The 27512-nt window shown below is 41.3% G+C and overlaps 1 protein-coding gene across 4 annotated transcripts in view; it reads right to left on the reverse strand.

Moving 5' to 3' along the window:
* Positions 1-812: 812 nt before the first annotated feature.
* The window catches only part of DROSHA (drosha ribonuclease III), a 102573-nt gene continuing 75873 nt past the window's right edge, over positions 813-27512 (reverse strand). For all 4 annotated transcript variants that reach the window (XM_081131441.1, XM_081131444.1, XM_081131443.1 and 1 more), the window contains 9 exons: positions 23782-23826; positions 22148-22305; positions 20878-20983; positions 9848-9989; positions 8355-8437; positions 8160-8263; positions 5902-5994; positions 5035-5081; positions 813-1231 (listed from right to left, as the gene is read on the reverse strand). In XM_081131441.1, the coding sequence (XP_080987567.1) occupies positions 1101-1231; positions 5035-5081; positions 5902-5994; positions 8160-8263; positions 8355-8437; positions 9848-9989; positions 20878-20983; positions 22148-22305; positions 23782-23826 (909 nt within the window). In that variant the 3' untranslated portion in view covers positions 813-1100. The remainder of the gene's footprint in view (positions 1232-5034; positions 5082-5901; positions 5995-8159; positions 8264-8354; positions 8438-9847; positions 9990-20877; positions 20984-22147; positions 22306-23781; positions 23827-27512) is intronic.

A 27512-nucleotide genomic window follows, 5' to 3' on the forward strand; every position in this document is an offset into this window, starting at 1 on the left:
TGCTATCTGTGGGGAGGAGGTAGGCAGGACAATCTTTTCTTACAGGCACCATCTTACACTTTTATGATTAACAAATTAAAATCCCTAGCAAGGTCCTCTCTCTCTTCCCTCTAATGTGTGCATGTGTGTGCGTTTTGTTCACTGCTATAGCCCCAGGGCTTAGAACAGTGCCTGAAATAGGGTAGGTATCACTATATACCTGCTAAAGTAACAAATGAAAACACATTCAAAAAAAAGTTTTGTCTTTATTAATAAGAAACCAGTATGTTCAGTTTAAAATAACATTTTTTTAAAAAGTCAGTCTTGTAATGTTAGCCCTTTGTTGCAGGGACCACTTTGAACTGATGAGACCTATGGCCCCTCGCTTCCAGCTCCCCACCCCTCCCTAAACCCAAACACGCACATAAAATTTCAGGAGGTTCTGAGACTTCCCTAAATCCATCCCTAAACTTCTTAAAGGTTCTACTGAACCCAGGGTGAGAGAGCCTGATTCAAAGTGTTGTCTGGCTTAGAATCATGATTTTGCCCCATCCTAATGACTTCAAGCATATGTGGCTCATATATGTCGTTCCCCCTCCCATTAGCCATTTAACGTTAAAGGGACTCCATCTACAAAGGACTCACTTCTTAGAGAAGGTTAAGTTCAATATTAGCAGCTGAGAACTTGATAAACATCCAGATGAAAGCTAAAAAATCTAGTTAATAATCCAGAGATTTCAAAAAATATATGTTAGTATAGTCCAAGTATCTGGTAAAGTGAATTTTTCACTTGTCAGCTGAAAGCCAGGAGACAGAAAAACAGATCTATTCCATACAGAACATTTTAAATTTTATTATTAAAAAAAATAATAAAAGGGAGAATATGCATATCCACTAAAGTAGTTTTCCATTAAATAGAAGAGAAATCAAATACCTGGTAATAAAGACTATTTGGTAAAAGCAGAATATAAGATCAGTAAAACAACAATAGCGATTTGACTTTGGGTTTTATTTCAGCAGGCAGATTTCATTCACTGTCTGTAGGAAAAGTAGGGTACGTCTCAATGGGCAACAGTCACAGTTATTAAGAAGTAAACACGCCACGACTTCAGTGTCCTCCTTTATTTCTTTATGTCTTCGGTCTCATCTGGCTCTTTTTCTTGATGTTCTCTTTCCCACCTCATTTCTTTTAACTCTTGTCTGTATTTCCGTTCAATGAACCGCTTCTGATGGGCCATCTGGGGAAAGTTATCTGACACGAGGAGATATATTTTATACTTAATAAAGGACAGCCACTGGTGCAAAGAATGGTGCAAACTAAACATATACACATACAAACACATCTTCATATGGAACATACTCAGCTGGGTTTTGTACGGCAAGGAAAAAAACACACTGCTCATTTCCCCCCTTACTCTTTTAACATTCAGAAACACGCTGGAAGTCTGGCTCGGCACCCCCGATGCTGGACTGCAATGTATGATGCGACCTTGAGTATAAGCAGCACTGAGGCACACAGCAATGTCAACACAGACATGCGGCTAAGGATGACGCCGGGTAGGCATGTTAGCACAGCTCTTAGCAAGCAGTGATTTTCAAGAAGAGAGTAAAGGATATAGCACCATGGCGCTGTATATTTTCACAAAGCTCAAACCAAAAACTTCAAACCAATAATGATATAGTCACACCATTATTTACCAAGAATTAAAGTTTCTGAAAATAGCAAAAAAAGACCAGATGGACAAAAGGTGACTACTTCTGATGGTTTTGTTTTTAAAGTTCACCATGAGAAGCCCAAAGCTGCACCAGCAACAGCAACTCAAGTAGAGCACTTGTATTCGGTTAAAGGAAACACATTACTCAGGGGCATAGCCAAAGCCAGTTTTAGTTTGATATTTGACCCTGTGCAACAGTCGAAATCTCGATTAAGATTTTTAAATCTTACAATTCATTTGTGGTCTATAACGAGTGCAGCAATGGAGTGAGAAATCGAGCATGGAATGAGAAATAGTCATTTTACTCTCTTAGTCAACAAACACACCCCTCAAGACCAAATGCCACAACAGGAGGCAAGCACAAACGAGAGCAACAAGTTATCCGGGCTCACAGGAAAAACCGCGCGGCCCTGCTGAGCCGGCAAGGGACTGTTAGATACTACAAGAGGACTACTTTATGTCTAAAAATAGGAAGATTCAGAGATGTGAGAGAACACAGCATGCGTGGGGAAAAGCAATTCTGTTTTTTGTTGAGATTGAAGCATAATAATAGTGAATATAAATATATGCTGTATTCCTAAATCCCCCCTTTTATAGGGCATCCGATCCTCACTCCAAATGAGAGAAGGGACAGGGACAGGGTGGTGGGAAAAGCTTCTGAAAGGCAGGTGGTGAATCAGCAAAGATCTTGAATATCTGAGACTCAGTGATTTTAAAAATAATGGCATCTGTAGTCTAGAAATAAAATGGTAATAAAATCCTATCCCCCAAATGATATTAAGCTGATTCCTTTTGTACTGTATAAAACACGGGTTCCAAGTATTATAAGTACTTTTAAAGATAAAAATCAAACAAATTTCAAAAAGCTAGCCATGGAGCAAGTTTCTACAAATAAAGCTTACTTCCTCAGTAACTTCTATTGTAAAACTTAATCTACCTTTTTTTAAAAATCCCATTACTCAGATCTAATCACTGAAAAACTTTTAGAATACCCTTACAGCCCTTTTCCTATCAAGTCCAGTTATACTCCACATATACATGCACACTGTAAATGTGCATATGTATTACACAGACACGCAACATGTAAAAGCATCCTCCCTTACCCTGAGAGTACAGTATAGCATGTTTTAGGGATACACTTTTTTTCACTTATTCTAGGACAAGCATTTTCCCATATCATTAGCCTTTGAAAAAAACAGGGTTGGGCAAAAGTAGGTTTACAGTTATTCTTATGGAAAATAATTCAATAAATAATACAAGAATAAACTCCGTGTTTCACATACTCTCAATTATAAACCTACTTTTGCCCCACCCTGTAATATTTTTTAAAAATATGTCTTTATTGATTTTGGAGAGAGGAAAGGAGAGGGGGAGAGAGAGAGAAACATCAATGATGACAGTCATTGATCGGCTACCTCCTGCACTCCCCCGACTGGGGATCGAGCCTGCAACCCGGGCATGTGTCCTGACTGGGGATCGAACTGTGACCTCCTGGATCATAGGTTGATGCTCAACAGCTGAGCCACACCACCTGGGCTGTAATTTTTTTTTAAATATGTTTTTATTGATTTTTTTTGAGAGAGAGAGTGATAGAGAAATAGGAACATCGTTGAGAAAGACATTATCGATCAGCTGCCTCCCGTATGCCCCTACTGGGGATCGGGCCCACACCCTAGCATGTGCCCTGACCAGGAATCGAACCAGGGACCTCTTGGTTTATGGATCCACACTCAACCATTGAGCCACACCGGCTGGGCCCCTGTAATATTTTAATGGCTGCACAATATTACAACATTTGAGTAAAGGAAGGGTTGGTAAACTATTGCCTGCAGGCCAAATACAGCTTTCCACCAGTTTCGGTAAATAAGATGTTACTGAAACACAGACACTGCTCACTGCCCACTACCCATGCCTGTGGGCTACAATGGCAGAGCTGAGTAATGGGACAGAGACTATACGACCTGCAGAGCCTAACTAATTAAAGAAAATGTTTGCCAACCCCTGGGGTATACCATAATTTATTTAAACATTTCTCTACTATTAAACACACGGTTTAATTTATCTATTTCTTTTTTAGCTCTTATAAATCAAGCTGTCACAGTACAATTACTTCCTTAGGTTTGACTCCTGGAAATAAAATCCCTGGATCAAAGGGCATGAACTTCTGCAAGGACCTGACACCGCCGAAGTGCTTCCCAGCCACTGAAACAATTCAGCCCTCCCAGGATGTGTGTGAGGCAGTCTCAGAACAGGCTCTCTCCACTACTGCTTTATCATTGAAAGCAAACCAAAGACTCTAAATATAACCTTTAATGATCTTATAGTGGAAAATGGAATCTCACTGTTATTTCAATAAGTGATTGTGCGTTTATATATAATAGATGGAAAAGTTCCCCCCAGTCAGCCGACACTGTCAGTGCAGCTCCCACGCACTGGCACCACCGCCAGCTCCCGCCCACGGCCGCCTCCTCGCTCCTCCCTGCCCCGGAAGCTGCGGGCCGCTGGTTTCCCCCGGCGGCGGCCCTCTGCCCCTCCTGGCGCGTCTCCCTCGGCTGAGAATCTGGGCCCCTGCACTCTCAGCCTCCCACACTGCTCTCTCCCACCTTTAGCAGGTACTTGGAATATAATCGAAATGCCTGGTCATGTTTTGCCCACAGGTTCTGCTGTGCAGCACAATACACCTCCGAAGAAAAATTCCTTGCATTTAACCTTCAATTTACAAAAGACTATGCAGTTCCCTACATGGCCAATTATGTGATTGAAGTTTCTTAACCCATCCATCCTACTCTTGGGAATCTCTCCCACAGAACTAAAAGCACAAATGTATAGACATTTATTGTCGACAGTGATGAAAAACCAGAGACAAAGTGTCCACCAATAATTAAAATAAACTACGGCACATTCACAGCACAAATTATATATAATGCAGACTGCACAAAATGAGCAAGAAAAGAAAGATTCACAGAAGTATATAAATATCATCCCATTTTCATAAAACAATGGCCAAAAACTAAAAAGAAAAAACCTTTGCATGTATAAGACTTTAGAAATCTACGGAAGGAAATACATCAGGTTGTTCACATGAGTTACCTGGGCTGAGAGAGTGACTCTATGCAAAAAAGGAAAATGAACATCAGAGGCACTCAGGAACCCTTTTATAAAGTTATAAGCCCATTTTACACATATCTCACATTCTACTGCACTCCTTGTGAAGACTAATTATGGAGAAAAGAAGATCACACTTCATCAGTACTTACCATTTTTCTATTTTCCCATTTTCCTTCCATAAAACACTCATTACATTATGAACATATAATTATAGAAAAAGAGACAGGCTTACATTTTTCAAGTGCATCCATTGCTGCTCCCATTTCCGCTTGCTGAATACTGTTAAATAAAACATAGGTAAGGTACACTTTAATTTAAAGACCTTTTTCAAAAACAAATGGTGTGGCTACAAATTATTCAGGCTGATTTTCATGTTTGGTACATAAACCTTTATCCGATTACTTCCACTGTCACGTACTGAATTGCGCAGATAGGAATATACGCAAGGGCATGCAGAAATGTCATTTATTTGCACAAAGCCTGTTTAAGTTATTCGTTCCACACTTTTAATACTGCAATGAAATGCCTTCCATTTATATTACGTTTGAAGTATTTCCTACTTAAATCTGAACATCCTCAGTGTAAAGCTTAAAGAGGCAAAGAGTAAAAATTATATGTATAGACAGACTTCTAATCATTTCTCAGTTTAACACATAGATTAGAGGGTTCAAAGAAAGGTGAAAACATACATAATTATTTTCACCTGAAGGTGTTAGCATTTCCACAAAGCTCTGGTAGCACCAAGAGATCAAATGTCTAATGACTATCACACAGGATGCTTCTTAAAATGCTTCCAGCAATGTCGGGTTCTGTGCTGGGCAACTACAACAGGACAGCCTTTACCTGTGTACCAGGTGATGTGGTTTTCTCAAGGTAGCCAAAGCCCCGTAGGCAATGGCATCCCCACCGTGCAAGGCAAACGGTCAAGTTTGGGGCTGGGCTTGGTGGGGACATTAATCGTTGGGGTTCACTCTATCACCTTCTAACGGTCTACACTCTAATTTAAAAGAGACAGACTGCAGAGATGGAAAACGCCAAGTAAGGACTTCGCAGGTACACAGGACGTTCACGTGAAGAAGGCAGAAGCATCTTCTCCTACCTTGGTCCTTTCCCACAGCCTATTCTTTCTCCCTTGAAGTAAACAGCCACGGTGTAGGTTCTAGCATGGGATGGCCCCACCGTCTGCAGAGTCCTGAAAGGGAAAGGGAGGAAGATTAATTCTGGGAAAGTGTCATTTAACTGTTGTTGCTAATATGGAACTACAAGAAAAACATGTACTTACTGCTTAGGCAGAGGAAGGAAAAATAATAGGAAAATTAAAGGAGTAAGTTTTTATTTGCTAAGCCTGAAAAATATAGAGAGCTTTTGATATAGGAAAATTTAAAAATTCTAACACTGGATTTATATACATCTTTTCCCCAAAGTATAAATAGTATAAGTTATAAATAGTATCTGAAGGCTAACAGTGAACTGTAAAATATTTTTAAGCAATTCTGAAGTCTGCATATTCCAAGTATCATAAAATGAACAAACTTTTATCAGTGAAAAGTGAACCATTTCAGTCTGTTCATTGTTTTTCAGTGCTTATCACAGCTAAAAACAATAAATACCTGGGCAATACACCTCAAGCCATGTCTGAATGGCTTCACATCCTTTATGGGTTCTTTCTGATGCCTGTCATCCTAACCGAGAGATCAGAAAATCTATTTAATTTCTGAAACATCTGAGATCATTTCAAAGGTATGCTATAATGCCGAGCACACAAGGCAACTGCCAAAAAACAAAACTCTGGGTACTCTGGATTTCAATGGCATGGTGCAGATCTCAGATGTGGGGAAACTGATAACTTTGTGGAAAAGGGAAATTAAAAGTAGCCAACAGAAGATAATGGAATGAGCCCATTAATCTTCAAAAAGCTATGTAAACCACCCCTTCGTCTCGATGAAGAACATGCTCATGGCGTGCTTTCATTGGGCATCTATGAGAAGGGAGCAGTCGTTTCCTCAGGTTCACATTCTCCACGGGATGACAGCACACGGCGGCTCCTGTGCGCAGCACTTCTTAGAGTAATCATGCCTGCTTCGGCACGTTTATCATCTTTGTTTTATTTCCTGAACCTTAATTATCACTTTGATGAGGAAGTACTCCGAGCCTTTCATGTAATACAGTTGGGATATTCATTACGCTTATTAGGCACATATTAAAGCACTATTTCTAAATACTGGGAGTTTACTTCTTGATAAAGGAAACATTGTTTAGCGGTGACAACTTCTTGGGACAATTTATAGTAGCTTGCTGTGGGGTGACATGAATTTCTCTCGGCCTATTTTTCTTTTAGCAAGAAAGCCTATATCATGTTGTGACAATTAAATAAAAACATATAAAAGGATTTAAAACTCCCAGCTGCCGCTTGGTGTTTTTCCTCTAGTATCCTGCCGTTGGACAAGGTCCACAGGAGGGGGCTTCTACTCCATATGGAATAGCTCACACCAATGTGTGTGCCCGCAACCCTGTGTGTACAGGCAAGGGGCAAACCGGTAGAGACTGGTTTTTTAAACATCCTCAAAACGCACATCCAGGTAATGCCTTGGGAGGACATCCTCCTATTTGGGTAATTGTGCCTTTTTGTAATTCCTCTTTGAAGCCATCTCTGAATCAGGATAATTACTAGACTTCCAAGTCAAACCTGCTGTTTTCCATCGAAGCCCATGCTATGTGTTTGGTGACCTGCAGTCCTTTAGAACTTCTGGATATCACTCAGAGAATAAAGATTTGTCACTAAAGATATTCTAAGTAGCCGGCAGCTTTTGCTACATGTTCTGAGAAGAAAAGTTCCAAATATTTGAATAACGCAGCAGCAGTGAGGAATTGCCCAGTTCTTACAGTGACCGATCTGAGAGCACATCTGTCAGGCCACAGGGAGAGGCTGAGGGGGGCGCAAGGGGGTAGAGGGACACCCAAGTCCTGTCACAAATTAAGCAGACACATATTCTAATCCAGACGCACAGCAGAAGTTACAGGAAATAAGACGACAAATATAAAAATGCTTATAACAACTACTGCATCTGAATTGTTCTTATCTCAGTCTCCTAAAGTTAGTATGTCTTCCTCATAGGGAGGAATTTAAACAGCATTTTAGAGATGGGAAAAAGCTTAGATAATCAAATGTGAACCACTTACTTCGAGCTGTAAGACTGAAAGGTCCACAGTTTCAGTGTTGGGCCTACTCAGAGTTGACAGATCTCAATCCAGGGCCTCATTCACCATCACACACAGGGACGAGTTTTCCCTCCAGGCAACCAGAGCGTCAGCTCTAAACTCAGCGAATCTGATGGGCTGTGGGGTGCGAATACTCACTTGTACAGAGGAATGTCTGGCTCTTTTCCTTCCGTCCTAAGTGTCAAGCAACACTGCTGAAGCTGGGATTTGGGGTCATTCCAATCTTGATTCAAAATGAACTCCTGTAGCAAGTCCCCAAAAAGCATTTAGTAACGGGTTCTGAGATCACCACGCATAAAGCATACAACCAATTTAAATTTTATGTGAGCTTACTTTTAATCGTGGAAAGAAACAAACATTCATGAAAGTATGAACATATTCCAAATCCTTGTCGATGTACAGTGCTGCAATAAATGCTGAAAAAGAGAACATTTAAAAATCAACAACAATGCATGGCCATTTACCAGAAAGAGCAAGAGGCCGCCGGTTAAAAAACGTTTTATAAGGTTTTTGGCTTCCAGGCCCTCTTTATTTTTTAGGATTAACTATTTCATCTTACTCTTTACCACTAATATTAGAAGCAACAATACAGATGTGTGACTAAGATGCAAAGTTATAGAAACAAAGACCAAGTTACCTTTGGCTGAGGACTAAATAATGTTAGTTAAAAGGAGAGACTAAATGCTACTGTACGGCAGGGGAAGAATGCTATCTGGAACACAACCATGCTATCATCAAATCGATCAAAATAAAACTTGAAGATCAGATATGATACCAGAATAAGCACAACCTTGGGGCCTGCCAATCTCAACACCAATCTTGAAGAGGTCACCCATTTACAAGGGTCTGTTATATTTTAGGAACAGAAATGAGACAATTCATAGATCCAATCTGCCCAAACACAGGAAAATGTAATACTGGGCTTAACGACTATAACAATATATCTAACTTTCCATTAATAAATGGTGACAACTTCATTAAAAGGTACCTTAACCAAGTAAACAATTGGCAAGTTTTTAAAAGAAGAAATAAAAATAGCTTTCATTGAGCTTAAAAAAAGCCATTGAGAATGATCACTAAACTTAATTTTTTAATGATTTTAATCTTTAAGTTACTTTTCTTTCATTGAAAAAGGTTTTTTAGATTCCTTAGATTGCCTTTGCACTTTGTAAAAGAGCAGCTTTTGAATGGTAGACTTTAATATCTGTATGTAATTCCAATTGTCAAAAATAGCCTAACATTAAAAAGTTCCAAAGTCCGGTGTATGGCCCGCTTATTTTTAAGTTGTAACAGAAACAATGAATTATGTGTATAATCCTTTAGTTAGCTATAATAGGATTATTCATCATGCTAACAGACCATATCAGAAAGTGTAAAAGATAACATTTGTCCAGAGAGCTTTGAGCTCATTCAAAACAATGGTTAATAGCTTTAGTATTTAGTGAGTAAATTATCCTTCTTTCTTCTACGCCCCTTTATAAAGGCTTCTGGGTGGCAAAACAGAAGCTCTGATTCACTGTTACCCATCTTCATGTTCCATTAGTGTTTCACACGGGGATGTGATGGCTGAGCACTGGACGGAGGGGCGTGGAGGGGGTGGAGGTGGCACTAATGAACACACATTAAACATATAATTCATTATGCACACGTGTTAATTACAAATTATCCTCCTTCAAATGAGCTTTGGAGGAAAGCTTAAATAAAATTAAAATAGGAGAGGTTTCAGAACACAATAATAATGAGAAAAGGAAGGATAGATGCTGGGCCTCCTGATTTACACTCTGAATTTGCAGGTTAAGAGAAAAGCTTCGCACTGTGGGACTCACATTCCAAAAGGTCTGCCAGCGTCTTGGTCCTGAGGGCCACGGGCCGCTTGGTCTTGTCGTTGGTGATGGCGTATTCCTGCATACCCAGCTCCTCCGCCACCTTGGCCTGAGTCCTGTTGTTCACCAAAGAGCTTCGCAGCAACTGGCCAAAGGAATGGGGGTACATTCGGAAACCATTTCACTTTTGGTGTCTCCCTTGCTCCTGGTGTTGGGACCAAGCAGCCTGAGACCATTTCACTGACAGGGACACTGGGGGAAGAGATCACTCACATCCTCAAATACCCCCACTCAGGCAGCCGTGACAAACTCCATACGCTTCGAGCTTCTCCTTAATAATTTACTCTGCTCCTGGATTTTACCTAACTGACATTTAAATAGTTCAATTAGTTGTTTAGCTGCAGCGACCAGTGTTGTAGGGGATGCTGTACTATTTTAAAGGTCAGAGCTCCCATTAAGTTTAATGCTATTAAAAGAAGGAGCATTAAAAATTTTTTAAATCCACTTTGCTGAAGTATAATTTACATTCAATAAAATGGGCCACTTAAGAACAGTTAGATGAGTTCTGACAATCTTCTATGTTTCCATCACCCCAAACAAGCTCCCTGTGGCCCTTTGCAATCAGCTAATACAATCCACCTCCCACCCAGCCACTCAGCCTGTTTTCTGGTGCAGCATATTAGTTTTTAAAGAGCATTTTTAAAAGTCTAAAGTAAGCTTCAAGTTTCACGGCACTGATGCTAATTTTGATAGTACAGTATTTAAGGAAGTGATGTTTTAGTAAGTATTATTTAAAATACTTAGGTTATTTACTACATTTTAACTTTTATTACTTTAAAGATTTCTACTCCATATCCTGAGTTACAGTTTTTCAACCAAGACCCCTTCTCTCTAATTGAAGGAAAATATAATTTTCATATTTCAACTTCAGGAATTCAAAACAAAAATTTCTACTAGGAACTGCAGTCAGCTAAGTGTCCTCCAAGAACTATCCAAGTAGCAACACTAAGCAGTGTGTGAAAATTACACAACCAACCCATAAAAGAGGTGCCCATAAAACACGCTTGGTTTAGGAATCCTAACACTCACTAACCACTCATACTAGGGGAACAGGGGAGGAAGGTGCGCGGCGGGAGGGGTAGATACAAAGATGAGAACTCACCAAACAAAAGCCAAACACAAGTGTCCCCAATCTCTAAGATTTGGGAGAAGAGTATACCAACAACTAGGACTTTTCTTACAACAGACATAACAAATTCTTCTACTATTACAATTCCTCACTGTTAAGGAACATCCCCGATGCCAGGACCAAGGAGCGGGAAGCAACTTCGAGCGGGGCTGGTTTTACATCACACCCCTGCCGCTCCACACCGCACTTTGTTTATTAGATGCAAGTTTTATGCTCTGTGGCTCCACCGTGTCAACTAAGCTTATGAAAATCAAGATTTATTCTCAATGCTTGAGATTGCATCCTTGACAATAGATAAATAAGAAACAATATGTTCTTAATTTGTCTGACAATGATTCATGAAGCAGAATTACAACTTGATCTTCATAAACCAGGCTTGCTGTCGAGTTACAGACAATTATTCTTTCTGTCTCTGCTCCCTTCCTCCTATTTCCTCCAACTCTATCTTTTCTTTAATATAGTGTTTCATTAAAATTAATATCCACAGAGAAGCTCAAAATTAAAAAGGCCTAGCATATAGCATTAACGGGAGACCTGACCAATAGGGAGTCCACCAGCCTAATATCTTATAATTATAAAATAATTGAGCCTGGCCGGGCGTGGCTCAGCGGTTGAGCATCGACCTAGGATCTAGGCGATCGGGGTTCAATTCCTGGTCAGGGCACATGCCCGGGTTGTGGGCTCGATCAATGACTCTTTCATCATTGATCTCTCTCTCTCTCTCTCTCTCTCTCTCTCTCCCCCCACCCCCTCCTTTCCTCTCTCTGAAATATATCTTTTAAATAAAGATATATTTAAAAAACAACAAAAACTGAGCTGGAAGGGAGACAGCTTTTTTGGTTTGGATTTCTAATGGGAGGGGCAGGGTTCCCCAAGACAAGGCCATGGGGGAACAGGGGGGCTATTTTGAGAATATGGCTATGCTGGGTTCTCTCTCAATATTTGCTTTGGTGAGAGGAGAAAATCCTAATTTAGGCTGCATATATGGAGACTTCAAGCCTCAGAATCAACAAGCCTGATGTACTCAGGAGCACACATGAGCCACAGCACATCACTGGTCACCAGGCCCCAGGGCCACCTGCCCAAGTAAGGGCTCCACTCAGTGCTGGGCAGTAATGCTGCCTGAGGGGGAAGGAAAAAAGCAGTGAAGATGGAAACAGAAATGCTCCTGTTGTACTTGAAATATGCCCTGATGGGTCGTAAAGCAGCATGACGGCCAGCAGAAAGTGAGGTCTTCAAGTTCTTGCCAAAACTCAGAGCCTGAACCCAAAGTCAGTGGGGAAAAAAGAGGCTATAAATCACCTGTATTTTTAGAGACAGTGCAAATGTAGGAGATGAGTTGAAAAGAGGTTCTTTACCTAAACAAAAAAGCCCGAATGACAGTTCTTTAAATGACAGCTTCCATCCTTGGCCTTGGCTGAATGAACCTTCGGAATGAACCGTGCTGTTTGCCAACCCCTGGGATCAATGGGACCACAAGGAGGAAAGAGGCCACCGGAGGTCACGGCAGGTCAGTGCACAGCAGTGGAGCCCCAGGCTGTGCGAGGCCCGGGGCTGAGAGCTGAAGATCACAGGATAATCAGCAACCACTGCTGCCCCCTGGGGGCTGCTGCCCTCCAAAGGAATCAGCACACTGGGGAAGCTGTGGTGACAGCACAGGCCACAGGGCCGGGTGCTCCCCTCCACCCCAGCCTTCCAAAGGCCCCTGGAGGACCTGACCCGTGAACAAAGGTCTCAGAGGCTCACTGCCCCAGCTCTGATATCAGAATCATTAGGCACTTTTGAGATGTGGTGCTCAGGCCTCTTCCAAGAACCAAGGAATTAGAATTTCTGGGGATGTAACTTGGACATAGGCATTTTTTAAAATTTCATATAGCTGGATTCTGATTAATATCGAATCGGAACTGAAAAAGAATGGGTCTGCCAGTGGGAGGAGGGTGGGTGCTATGGTCTGAATGTTTGTGTCCCCACAAAATGCATATGTTGAAAACCCAAAGTCTAAGGATGATGATGGTATCAGGACATGGAGCCTTTGGGAGGTGACTGTCATGAGGGTACAGCCCTCATGAATGGGATTAGTGCCCTTATAAAACAAGCCCCAGAGAGATCTCTAGCCCCTACCACCATATAGGGTACAATGAAAATTCTGCACTCGGAAGAGGGCCCTCACCTGACCATGCTGGCACTGTGACCTTGAACTTCCAGCCTCCATAACTGTGAGCAATAAACTGCTGTAGTATTTTGCTGCAGCAGCCTGAATGGACTGAGACAGTGGGAAAAGGTTTTCCAGGAAGAGGGAACAGCTCTGGTGAAAGCAGGGGGCCAGGACACAGCAAGGTGATTACTCGATGGAAGAGGAAGAGAACCCAGAGCCAAGTGGAGGGAGCTGGTGCAGGTAGGGCTGGCAAGCCTCTGGGCAGAGAGTCTTGCAGCTGATGTAAAGAAATCTGTACTTTCCTGCAGGAGGGAGGGCGGAATCCCAAAAAGTGTCAAAAGGGAGCAGTGGCAAAGAAACTTTTTCATTTCAGAGAGGTCATTCTGGTGGATGAATCTGAATGGAGCAAGACATGAGGTTGGAAAGCCTGCAGATGTTGATGCTATAAATATATGCTTCTTATTTTTTAGTAGAAGTCCAGAAAACAAACATTAAGCACCCAAATGGGCATGAGATAGTTATTAGACTATTTTGCAAACATTGGCTCATGATCATGATAGGTATGTAGTAAAAAGCAAAACATTCGGCGCCAAGCTGCCTGGGTTCAAACTGTGGCCCTACCGCTTCGTGGCTAAGTGACCCTGTATAAGTTAGTCAGTCTCTCTAAGGCTCAGTTTCCATATCTATAAAATGGGGAAAGTAGCACCTGCCACACAGGGTGGTGGTGAGAACTGGAGAGAATGAACATACATCCAAGTACAATGACCAGCACGTAATGAACACACAAGCACTGTTCGCTGCCATTCTTACTCACAGTAGCACCATCGTTAGCTAAGATATACTTCCTTTTTGGTTACAGGAACAGGATTACAGAAAGCTCTAGGAATTCCTCTGAATTCATCTCCAATGAAGAATGTTCCAAATACCTGTCCGCTCGCTGTCTTCAAATCTCTCCATTTCACCGAATGCTAGGCTGCCTTTCTTTTTAAACACTTCCCCTCCAAAAACAATTTCACTTAAAATCACCAGAACCAGCAAAGCAAGCTGTAGTTTGGGCTCTCTGTTAAGCTGAGAAAAAAGCTGCTTGAGTTCCTGATGCCATGGCAGGGACCCTCATAAATATCACAAATCTCAACTCTGTTTTCGAGAATTCAGGATGTTTTCTATTATCTCAGCACAGCAGTCTTTTATAATTAGTTTAAACTTAAACTTTAATGAGGAAAAGGTTTATTGGTTTAAAACAAATAAGAAAAACATATTGGCATTCTTCCTTCAATCACTCTCTCCATCCTTGATGCTAAAGAGGAACCCGCAGCTGTGGGACATGAGCTACCAGAGGGCCACCTAGTGTGAATTAAGTAGACTGTGATTATTATTTGGAGGACTTTAATATAAGAGCATGGGGTGAGCGCAGAATATATTATTAGAAGTGACAGTGATGTGCCACACAGGTCTATTATACCAAGAGTGTAGCCAGATGGTCTCCATTTCCCGGGATAACTAAAGAAAAGGTAAACACAAATGCTAGCAGGCAGGATGCAAAAGCCAAATTATACCAGTGACAGCAACTTGTACCCAGGAGGCTGTGGAACCCATCCTCTCAAGGAGATCTTGTACATAAGACACCATTTGTCTGAATGATTTATGCTTAGTGCCGTCTGGAGGTGGCAGGAAGGGATTAGATCGCTGGTTTTCAAACTTTTTATTTGTAATCCTTTTTTTCTCATTTTCCCAAATCATCCCACTAAAAAGAAAAATGCCTGCAGGTTCACCCTGCTGGTGCGTGCCGCCACTGGGCACAGTCCCTTGCACACGGTAAAGCATGGGCTCAGCAACTACTTTTAGCTCAGTAGCTTGTAGGAAAGGCTAAGGGAAAAATGAAAGAACTAAAACTTGAAAAGTTAAAACTTGAAAATGTGGCAAGAGAGGCATTCTGGTCAGAGTAAATGCTCTTTGCGACCCTCTTACTACCTACCCTGATGCTACTGGGTAGGTTCTACCCCAAAAACAAAAACTTCAGTCTGTGAAATAGAACCTCTTCCTTCCACATTCCAATTCCAACTCGGTCATCCGAGAGCAATTAAGCAAGCCCGACATTCCTTCCCAAGGAGGCCTTTTTGAATGTTCAACTTGTAAAACACTATGTTTTCCCCGTCAGCATTTAAACCTGAGAGCCATGATTTCATTTGCTCAACTGTCCGTATTTACGTAAAAACCAGTGCAAGGAAAGGGCTCAAAGCACACCGATGCCTCTCAACGTGAATTCCTGTGGCTGTGTGTTCTTTACTCGCAATAAAGAATAATTTCCATCGCCCTCCAACAAATTCAACTTAAAAAGCAATCCCCACAATCTGTAAATTAACTTAATCTTTAGACATTCATAATAAGTTTTCAGCTTCCTTCCTGAAACGTGAGACAACGGCCACCTCCCTCCAGTGCCACTTCCTCTTCCTTCTCGGTGTGACCGAGTCGCCTGCAGTACTCTCATTCATTTACGTATTTATCAAATATGTGTAGGGAGCCGACCATAGGCCAGGCACTGCTGGGCATGCAGTAATAAATAAGAATGTGCTCTCCCAGAACCTGTAGGGTAGTGGGACAGGCAAGCTGCAACAGGTGCCAGGAAGGAAGAGTACATAGGATTTTGACTGGGGGCCACCAGGGAAAGCATCCCCAGCGTCCAGAAGTCACGTTAGAACTAACGTCTGACGGAAGGTAGGAGAGACCAGCAACTGAAGCGAGGGCTGGAAGCAGAGTGGAAAGAATACGTGACACGAGGCCGCAGGTAGGCAGGCCAGGCCACCCAGGGCCTTGCCTGCTCTTTAGTCACGATCCAGAGAACGAATGAGGAGCATTAGGCTGGGATGCCGCAACCCCTCCTTCCCACAGATACGCCAGAAACTCTGCAAGGACCCAAGGAACCAAGAACGAAGAACAGACAAAAGCCCTTGCCCTCCATGGAGTTCACACTCTAATGAGAGAAGACAGACAGTAAACATTTACTTGCTTATATTTTAAATATATAAACATTTACTTGTTCGTATATGTTACTATATATAGTACTGAGAACAAAATGGAGATGAGGCTCCAGATAAGGGGGGCTAGGGACAAGGGGCAGAGGTTACTAGTCAAGCAGGGTAGGTTAAAGAAGGTCTCATGACAAGATGACACTGAACAGAGGCCTGAAGGAGGGCAGGGATCTGGCTATAGCATGTGCAAAGGCCCCAAGGCAAAGGGTTGCTGAGCATCCTGGGGAATCACACAGAGGCCAATGTGAAGAGTCCGGCAGACAAGGTCAGAGACAGCAGCGAGAAGGCAGGTCATATGGGGTCTTGTAGGTAAGACCATTGTCCTTGACCCTTGAGATGGGAAATCTTTGGAAGGTTGTACACAGAGAAGGGTTGTAATCTGACTTCTCTTAAAAAACAATTTCTCTAGATGATGTGCTGAACAAAGACTGAGGAGTGAGGGGGGAAAGGTGTATAAGGGGGCGAGGGGGAATGACCAGTTGGAAGGCTATGGCTGTAATTCAGAGGAAAGATAACAGAGGAGCTGGTGAATAGTAGTCACACTGCAGGCAAACTTTTAAGGTAAAACCAAGGTTTTTAGCCTGAGCAATTAGAAGAATATAATGATCCTCAATGATACAGAGAACACCTAGAGAAAAGCAGGTTTGGGAGTAAAAATCAGTTTTGTTTTGGACATGTTAGGTTTGAGATGCCTAATAGAAATCCAACTAGGGGTTCCAGTATATCTGTTTATCTAGATACTCGAGTATATCTATAGGTTATAAATACATATACATATATGAGTCTGGAGTTAGTGATAGAAGGAAAGGCTAAAGACATAAATTAGGAAGCAGTATCTAGATGTAATCAAAGCCACAAGACCACTCCTGCAAGGAAGGAGGTCGGTAGAGAGGAGAAGAGGTCTGAGAACTGGGACGCTCCAATATGAAGAGGCTGGAAGACAAAGAGGAACCACCAACTGGGCCGAAGATGAATGGCCTTCATCTGCTGTGAAGAACTCACTTGCTGCAGCATGTAAAGCAGACTGGATGAGAGTGAGACTTCCTGCAGGCAAACAAGGGTAAGAAGTTGCAACACTGTCCAACAGCTGGAGACCTGGGCCTGCTGACGGGTTTCTGCTGAGACAATGTCCATCATGGGAGAGTACAAAAATGCCCACAAGAATGGCAACAGCCAGCTTTCAAATAGCAGCCCACATCTCGGGGAAATCTGGGCATGCTGCTTTGCCAGTGCTCTGTACAAACTCAACCTTTAGATTCCTATCCTTTGCAATTTCATAAATGCCACCTTTTTTACCTGGGTCTCTTGTCAATTACATTCATGTAACATTTTGGCATCTATACAGAAACTAGTACAGCAATCCAGGTGACAGAAGTTGACAGAGAGGATCTGGGTGGTTACTCAAGGGGTAATACTGTCAGGATCTGTGAATGATCTAGAATATAGGGAAGGGAGGTAGAGGGAGGAATAAAAGATGATGCCTAGGTTTCTGGCCTGCAACACTGGATAGGTGATGTTGCCATTCAATTACCCAGGGAACAATGGAAGAGGGCCCGGGTGGGAGAAGATGGTAAGTTCAGTCCTGAAAATGTAGAGATGCTGAGAAGGCAGCTGGGACTGAAGCCCAGAAAAGAAATGGACTGAAGAGATCTGTTTGGAAATCATCTGCCTACGAAGTGAAACTGATGATATACACAGAAAAGACTACCTAGGAAGAAGAGAAAATGGCCTGGGAGTGAGCCTTTTAGATACTGCAATATTCATCAGCTAAAGAGGGTAAAATGAGCCTGCCAAGGAGGCTAAGAAAGAATAGCTAAAGAGGCGAGAGGAAAACCAAGAAAGTGCAGCAAGAGGGAAGCCAAAGCAAGACAGTGTTTCCAGAAGGAGAAAGGAAGCAACCACTGTCACCAATGAGAGTTATTATCTTTTGAAATATGTACTTAACTGATGATAGATCATCTCTGTTTGCCAGCAGATCTGTTGGACCTATTGATTTTTACCAAAGCCATTTGTGAATATAGTTAATAAAAACCATCATATAATAATTTTGTCATTTGTTAACACCTTTCTAATAAGTTATCCAAAAATTATCTTAATTTTAAGACAGCAAGGCTGATAAATGCATTGTGGATAAAACTACAGTTATGGCATTGAAATGATTTTGGAAAGAACATAAAACTGGAGTTTCTGTCGTAGTCCTGGTTTTACCTTTACCTAGACCTTGGACAGAACTTTCTGAGTTTTGGTTTCAATGCTGGGGGCTGGGAGCGGGTATGCAGTAAGTAACATGGGAAGCAGTAAACTGGCTGATCTATAACATCCCACCTCCACAAAATCCTAGAGTGCATAATTTTGTGGGAATACAGGGGTAAATATGTGTACTTAAGTCACACATTTTCAACAGTGGCCTCTATATGGCCATAAAATGAATTACTACTTCAAGCCATTTGGTTAGGTTTGGCCATTTCTCAAACCAACCAGATATTCTGACAGCTATGAAGCCTATTCCCTAAGGGAAGATGCTGAACAGGCATTTACTGATTCCCTAACATAGAACAAGATTCTATACACTAGTTTATTTCTCATATATGCTTATATGTTCTTAAGAATTTAATACCAATTCAAGAAGAAAACACTTTCTTTTCCATCCAAAAGCAGTTAACTTTGGTAATCAAACTGTTAATTTTAAATTAAATTTAAAATAACAGTACTGCTGATTTCCCATATAATGATACATGGGGTATGGTAGAAGCACAATAATAAATATTCATTGAGTGAGTGAGCGAGTGAGTGAGTGAAAGGACTGTATTTTGTTGGGCTTAGAAATTCTGCTGAAAAATCACATTTAAACATAGCCAGATCACCATATTCTCCCTAATTCTAACATTTGTGTCTCATATAAACTATTTCCAGGGTTCATGGCTGCAGAGATAAGATCCAATTCTATTCAAAACAAAACATGCATAAAATCTGTAGAAATGCAAAGTACAAAAGACTTATTATTTGCTTCAAGCATAATAAAACAGAAGGTGTGCACTAACAAACTATATTATAGTGTACTACTACAGCAGTCCTTTTTCCAAAGGGATACTTGCCAAGATCCCCAGTGGATGCCTTAAACTGCAAAAATACCAAAACCTATATACACTATGTTTTCCTATACAAAGTTGGATTCATAAATTAGGCACAATAAGAAATTAACAACGACTAAGAATAAAATAGAAAAATTAAAACAATATACTGTAATAAGAATTATACGAATGTGTTCTCTCTCTCAAACTATCTTATTGTACGGCACTCACCTTCCCCCTTAACGGAAGCACTTTATGGCTTCTCTTTGGCACATACAAATTAGCACTACTCTTGTGCTCTGGGGCCATTATTAAGTACAATAATGGTAACTTGAACACAAGCACTGTGATACCGTGACTGTCAATCTACTAAGAGACTAACAGACAGGTAGCATACACAGCAGGAATACCCTAGATAAAGGGATGATTCACATCCCAGGCAGGAGTGGAACAGCACAAGATTTCATCACACTACTCAGAACTGTGTGCCATTTAAAACTTATGAATTGTTTATTGGAATTTTCCATTTAATATTTTCAGACCATGGTTGATCACAGGTAACAGAAACTGCAGAAAGCAAAACCACATTTAAGATGGGACTACTGTGTTTTTCTTTTGCCCAAGAAAGTATTTGCTTTCTCAAGCCCAGTTCTAAAGGGACCACTCCAAAGTTATTCCTTGTGCCTTGAGGATCATCATGACAGCTTCCAGATATGTTTTGTTCACCATTCCAGTTATATTATCGATCAGTTTCACAGAGTAAAAGTACACAGCAAATAAAAAAGTTCAATAAAACTTTATAAAAAGTGAGAGGAATGGGGCTGTTTCACTTTGTCCATAAATCAAATCTTGTCTCTATAAGTCCCTTTCAACTCCACCATAGTCTAGCAAACTATTGAGTCCTTACTCCCTCTGTCTTCTGATTTTTCATACTGTGCACTGGTGTCGGCAGTCTCAATGTGTGGAATGTCTGTGCACAGAAATTTCTTCTCACTAACATCCAATGGCCAAACACTACCCATCTTTAAAGGCTCAAACATCATCATATCCATGAAGCTTTCTTAGAATTCCACACCCAAAAGAAACCTTATCTTTTCCTAACCAACACAAGTGAGCAGTTTACCTATGCCTCTTTATAACATTTAAGATGGTTCTCCCTTGTATTTATATTACTTATTTACACTTTTTATAGTGTGCAGGTGTGTGTACACACATATACACGATAGATAGATGATAGATAGATAGACAGACAGATGATAGAATTTGCAGTTATTTACTTATATTTTTAACTTCTAATAATTTTAAACTCCTTATGGATGGACTAGGTGTCAATATTTGCTCCCCTCATAAAGCCTAGTTCAATGTCTTGCACAGAGTATGTGATCATTAAATGAAAAAGTATAAAATGAGTTCTTACCATATATTGCTTTGTACATAATTTACATAAAGAAATGAATAAAAACATATGATATGCATGCTAAAGTCACCAAGAACTAAGTCATCAATTACATAAACAGGTATTTGGCTCTTTTAACCTTCGCTCTCCTATACAGCAATCTATTGGAGGGGATGATTTAACACACACTCACAGTTAAGTGTCCTTCGTGATGATCTGGGAAATGAATGAATAAGTACTCTGTGGCTACCAGTTGCATTATGGAGTCACCCAGGAATTCCATCCTCTGGTTGTGGCCTCTGAATAAAAGAAATATCAATGTAAAGAGATTAATAAGTATTTATGGATTTTTAAAAACAGAATTTTTATAAAGACAATATTTTAAAAGGCAATATATTTGTTCAACTTGCTTTAAAGCACAAAACTCAATACAATTCCCTAAGACCTCTCAATTAAGAAGAGATATAAGTTAATATATGTTGAGTTTCAAAAGCAGAGTAAAGTGAATACTATCTAAGGACTAAATAGCTGCTAAAAGAAAGACTGGTCTATAGGGCCTGACCAGAAGCTGAGGAGTATCAACTGGAAGATAAAGCACAGCACAGACAACAATTTTGCACAGACAATCGCTAAACAGGCAAAACAAACCAAAAAGGTCCAAGAATTTTCTTTGCTAACTCTTCACCTCCTTGTTGAAATACGAGGGAGGAAAAAGTAGGTTTACAGTTGTGAGTACACAAAACAGAGTTTATTCTTGTATTATTATTTATTAATTTGTATTTCCTCATAAAACAACTGTAAACCTACTTTGCTGATGCCTATAAACACTCCATTAATCCAATCTGGAATCTAGTTTAAGAATACTAAAAAAACAATGACAAGATTCTTTAATCTTTACAGTTTACAGAGAGCTGTGAATATTTGATTTGAGGGAAAGAAGCCAGAAACTGAATAAAAAGCAGCATGCAAAGAAATAACATTTTGGCTATTTTCTTTATTACTATATATTAGCTCATCTTCAAATCACTCCTGCAGAGCAAGGGTTGGAAGGCCAAATTCAGCCCTGGCCTGTTTCTGTAAACAAAGTTTAACTGGGACCATGTTCATTCATTTATATTTTTTCGATGGCTGCTTTTATGCTACTAGAGCAGAACCAAATCACTGCGACAGAGACCACATGGCCTATATAGCCCCAAATATTCAGTATCTGTCCCTTTACAGAAAAAGCTTTTCCTTCCTTCACGCTTCTCTTAGACTTTATGAAGAAATCTGATGCATGACTATGAAACCAAATAACTGGCCTGGAGCACATCCCCTGGTCCGGGCCACTTGGCTACTTAGCCGTCTCACTGTTTCCTAGAAATAGGTATGAAATCCCAATTCCTTTGAAGGGCACGCAGCGAAGGTTTGGGGCTGCCTGTTTAAACGAACACGATGGGACTACATGGGTACTTTTAACTCACAGGGTCAGGTGGTTAAATCCCACAGTTCTCAATGTGAATGCTCTTGCCAGGAGCCGAACGTGAGTAAAAATCACTCCAATTGCTTCTTCAAACTCAGTCAGCTTCTGCAGAACTGGAGAAGTCTCGATAAGCTGTCGATCAGTATTTGGCTCTTGTAGCTACAAGAAAAGGGAAAGAAGTAAAAACCACGTACAGTTTTTGGTTACAAGAGCAATTATCAATTCTAGGACAGCGTCTTGCAAATTCCTTCTCCCTTGGGTGGAAATTTCTGAAAGGCCAATAAACACAGAAGCCCCTTCGTCATCCCTTAGAATGGCAAACAAACCTAGTATTTAAAGAAGGTTCAAATAATATTTTCCAATCTTCCATCAAATTTCAAGGCCAAGTACTGTACACAGATAGCTCAAAATCCCAAGTATTATACTAACTCTCCAAGGGAGAGGCAAGCTGAAGAGCTGCTGGTAGAGAATAATATGTATCTGGCCACCCAGGGGTCCTCAAACGTTAGCATTCAGCAGAACCCTCGCAGGGCTTGTTAAATGCATGTGACCGAGTTTCTGATGCAGTGGGTCTGGGGTGAGTACCGAGAACAGGCCTTTCTGATAACAGTAAGTTCCCTGGTGATGCAGAAGCTGCTGGTCTGGGGACCGCCCTTGGAGAACCACTGCATTCGAGTCACTTGACAGCTGTGTGTTTTCTAGGGACCATCTTATTTTGGCAAATGAGCATCACTGAAACTGGATTTGGCTTACAATGGAGAGCATTATGTCACCAGGCAGGTGCTCCACATAACAATGAGCCTTTGACAACTGGCAGAGAGCAAATAATGAAAAGTGTAATTGAAATGAACATTTTCAACAACTTCGGGCAATTTCATACTAATAAAATATTTCTAAAGTACTTTGAATTACTGCCATTTATTACTGTAAAGCCTCTCATGAGAGTTCAGTCACTAGTGATTATTATATATATATATATAATATACATATATGTATATATAACAATATGTATATATGAGTACATACATGTATACATATATCACATATATGTATATCTCCAAAGTAAAACAAAAGTAAAAGCAAAGAATACTAATAATTTTTAAACCAACTGGGAAAAAAGATGCCACCATATGTAGATCTTTTAAGTTCTAAAATCTTGAGTAAAAAGTTATCACACTATACTAAAGTTTTAATTTATAACATGTTTTATGCAATCTGAGTCAAAACCTTCAATTTCTAAGGCCCAAATTAGGTTACAATTCAGCAATGTTAATTTAGTATTTGTTCTACTTTGTAATATGCCCAGACTTGCTTCCATATTTGCTCTATAATAGCAGGCATGTAGATATACTGGAGTCAACATATGCTAAAAATCACTTTTTGGGGCAAGTGGAGGGACCAAACCTCAACCGCACAAGTAGTCCTTCCTGCCTTGGAAGGGAAGACCATGAACATGCAATGCACGGGATCATTTTACTATTTGTTCCAAAGTTTTCCAGTTCTGACACCCCAGCTTAAAGTCATACTGCCACTGAAGGGAATCTAAGGATAAAAGCAGGACAGGGGAAAAGGCGAACTACAGTAACACAAATACCAGGAGCTATAAAGCTCACTGCAGACCAGAGGCCCACTTACCTGGAGTGGGTGGAGAGGGTAATTGAGCCAGACCTCGCGCAGGTCCTGGAAAATGGAGTGATGCCTTTAGTGCTCAAGGGAGCCATTTAACATGCTCTAGAGTACTAAATAAAACACCATTATGTGAAACACCAAACTATTTCAGATGCTGACTCCACTTATTGCAAATTCAATAGTGCTAGCAAACTAATTTTTTTTTAAGTGTACTCACCACTCAAGCTGCCTAGAGTGACTCTAATTAGCCTATTAAGTTGGGGAGGAAAAGAGCCACCCCCGTTCCCAGGAGTCAAAGACACCTTTTAAAACTAAGTTATATGTTTGCTTAACCTAATACACTGGATTAAGCTGCTGTTTTAATCATGTTTCTTAGATTACCATTCCCCAGAAATGCGCATCAGCTGTGCCTTCTGTAATTAAAAGTCATCTTGAATGTCTTTTATTTTAGGTGCTCATCCATTATCACATGAGCTGCTTTAAGATGGAGTGAAGACATCCCACATCTAGTTCCTGAACTCTTAGATTGACAAGACCACACTTGTACTGTGAGTCACTGCAGATGTTTACTTAAAAAATGGGAATGAGTGAATTTTGTGGAAAAGTCCAGTATATATTTTATCCATTGACTTAAATCTAGAGGCAGAACTTCCTCAGGATCAAAGTTTTAGACTCTAAGGAGCCTCTGACTGAATCTACTTTCTGGCCTTGATGTTAGGTTTTTGAAATAAATAACGAGAGGGTTTTTTAAGAGGGAAAAATTTTTTTTTTTAATTTGGGGACGGGGAGAAGTATAGAAAATTTACTATTCCTTGTGACACATGATGACAAAGTGAAATAAAGTACTTGATACTTTTGTACAACTTGCATCTTAATAAAATACACTTAAATATAAAACTGTTCTTTTAAGGCACTTTAAAGAACTTCTCTTAACCAACTCAATAACCTTTCCTTTGAATTCTCTGTGGCAAGAATTACACTGAAGGTCACTCCCTTCTTGCAACTTTCTCCTATTCTCTCAATGCTTTTTTCCTTCCTCCGACACCCGAAGGAACATTTACCAGACTTCCGGCCTCACTCCTGACCTGTCATCTCCTTGGAGAGCTCCCCACTCCCACCATTTCAGCTAGGACCTCTTTTCTGCTGCAGTTCTGACCTCTCATCCAAGCTACAAGTCAGAAACTCCATGCGCCTTAATAAGAATCTTCTACCTCACACACAAATGGCCAAATAATCACCTTTCACCTTTCCTTAACCCAGGGAGTACGGGCGTTAGGGAGGCTTGCAGGCTCAGGAGTCAGGCAGCCTGGGTGCATTCCTGATTCCACATTGGCATTTACTTAACCTCTCTGAGCCTTCCTTTCTTCAAGCACAAGACAAAGATCATCTCGGTACCTGCTGCAAAGTGCTCTCTGATGCCTCAGGAGCCGTTAACTGAAAGCACGAACCCAGGGCTGGCACACAGACACTGCTACTACTAACGGTGAGGGTATTAACAGTAACGACAAACAGCTCTCTTCCAACCAACTCCATTCTCCAAAGCTCAAAAGTCTCTGAGACTTCTTGATTCATCTTTCTCCTGTGTTTTACCCTCAAAAACACTGTTATTTCTATTTGATGTCTGCTGCCACCCATCTTGGTGCAACAGCTTAACACTTCAGTCACAACAAGTGACTTCCATCCCACTGACTTCCACTGGGTCCGTTTCCTTCCATCTACCCTGCACCTGGGGATGAGGTTCTGCCGCACGTCAGTGTCAGGAAAAGTCCTGGAAAAGATCAGATTGGAATCCCAGTTCTACCCTTTATCAGCTTTTAGGCAAAGCCTCTACCTTCGGTTTGCTATAAAAGAAAATGTTCATTGACTCTTGGGCATTTGTTCATGCGTATTTTTATTGAATACCTGTTATGTATTAGCTACTAAGACGAGTAAGACACGATCCCTGTCCTCAAAGAAGCATGGTGGAGCAGAATAAAGGTAAATAAGTACAAGTTCATAAACTCTGATAAGTTCTATAACAGGGATATATTCTAAGTGCTAAGAAAATGCTGCCTGGGGTGTCAGATAAAGCTTCAAAGATGAGGTGACTCTCAGATGTATACAGAAGAACTTGAGGAATTAAGTAAGTAGCGGAGGGAGGGAATTAAAAACACGGTCCCATAAATGCACAAATAAGTCTCAGAGCAGAGAGTCACAAAGGGAAACTCCTAACTGGCAGAGCACAGAGGATTTCAGGGCAGTGAAAATACTCTGCATGACACTATAATGACAGATACATGTCACTTACACATTTGTCCAAACCCACAGAAGGCCCACCACCAAGCGTGAACCCTCACCTAAACTATGGAGTCCGCAGGATTAGACCTATCAGTGTTCCCTGACTGTAACTGGTGGGGGATCTTGGTAAGACGAGGCAGACTATGCCCGTGTGGGGGCAAAGAATGTATGGTAAATTTTGGTGCCTTCCTCTCAATTTTACTGTGAACATAAAACTGCTCTTTAAAAAAATTTAAAATTAAAAAAAGGTTAATTCCTAGAATGGCACAGAAGGAGTAAAAAGAGACTGAAAAAATAGGTGGGAGTTGAATTACAAAAGCTATTAAGTGGTACGTTGTGTGGTACAGACTTTGGCAGGCAGCAAAGAAACCAAAGATTTTAAGCCAGAAAGGCCGTAATCAAATCTGTGCATTAAAAAGACGACACTAAATGCACGTGAGTGATGGACTGGCGTGGCGGGGATGACGGGCAGTTCAATACTCAGGCGAGCAACGAGGACAACCAAGGCAGCAGGACGGCCTCGAGGGAACCAATTCGAGGCGTCAGGAAGAGAGCCGAGAGGAGTGCGAACCGAACGGCCACAGGAAGGAAAGAGCTTCAGGATAAAAGGAGATCCTACGGTTTCTGGTTTAGAGCATAAAAATACAGGAGAAGTATGTCTGGGGGCTGAACTGAAGAGTGCAGACGCTGACCCTGTTGAAAAGAGGTGTCTCTGAAACACATACATGAATCCACCCAGCAGCAATCTGAAGACACTTTTTCCAGTTTCTAGATACTGGGACAGATGTGTAAAGACAAAAGACGAGTGGGGGAGTGGGAGAACAGGAAAGTTACACAGCCATCGCTCCCTCTTTCCAGGAGGCCGCTGGGACGATCAAGTCGAAACAGTGGCTCTGAATGTACCAGGGAAACCGTGAAGGGTTACACAAACCGGAAAGCACAAAACTGGCAAAAACTGCCTGGGGCTGAAAGAGTAAAAATCAGTTCAGGCTGAGAGAGAAAACAGCTCTGCTGTGACAGGCTGGGAGGGTAAAGCCAGCTGGCCGCGAGGTTAACGGGAACCACGCTCCCCTCAAGGTCGAGCAGCAGCTGTAAAATGCAAGAGGACCCCTTTCAGGAGCTGTTTTCCTGCCGGTGCTGCCCTCTGACCTGCTCTGCCTTGTCTTACCCCCTAAACAAAGATTACTGGCGACACTCAATTGCTAAACTGCCCTCAGCTCCTGACAGCACCCAATCCCAAATTAATCCCAAACTAATCCGGCCTCGCACAAGGCACCCAAGGGCAGATCCCCGCTCCCCTGCCCTGCTCACAGCAGTGGCACGGCACGGGCTCAGCGGGGACCCCGCTTCCCTCCGGGAGCGCCCTCTCTCCCTGCGTGGAGTGAATACTTTGTACTTTGTCAGCCTACAGGTCAGCCCCTGGCTGTCTTGGCCTCATCAGGCTTTCGCAATAGCGTTGT

This window comes from Miniopterus schreibersii (assembly GCF_964146895.1).
Source record: "Miniopterus schreibersii genome assembly, chromosome: 3".
Lineage (NCBI taxonomy): Eukaryota > Metazoa > Chordata > Mammalia > Chiroptera > Miniopteridae > Miniopterus > Miniopterus schreibersii.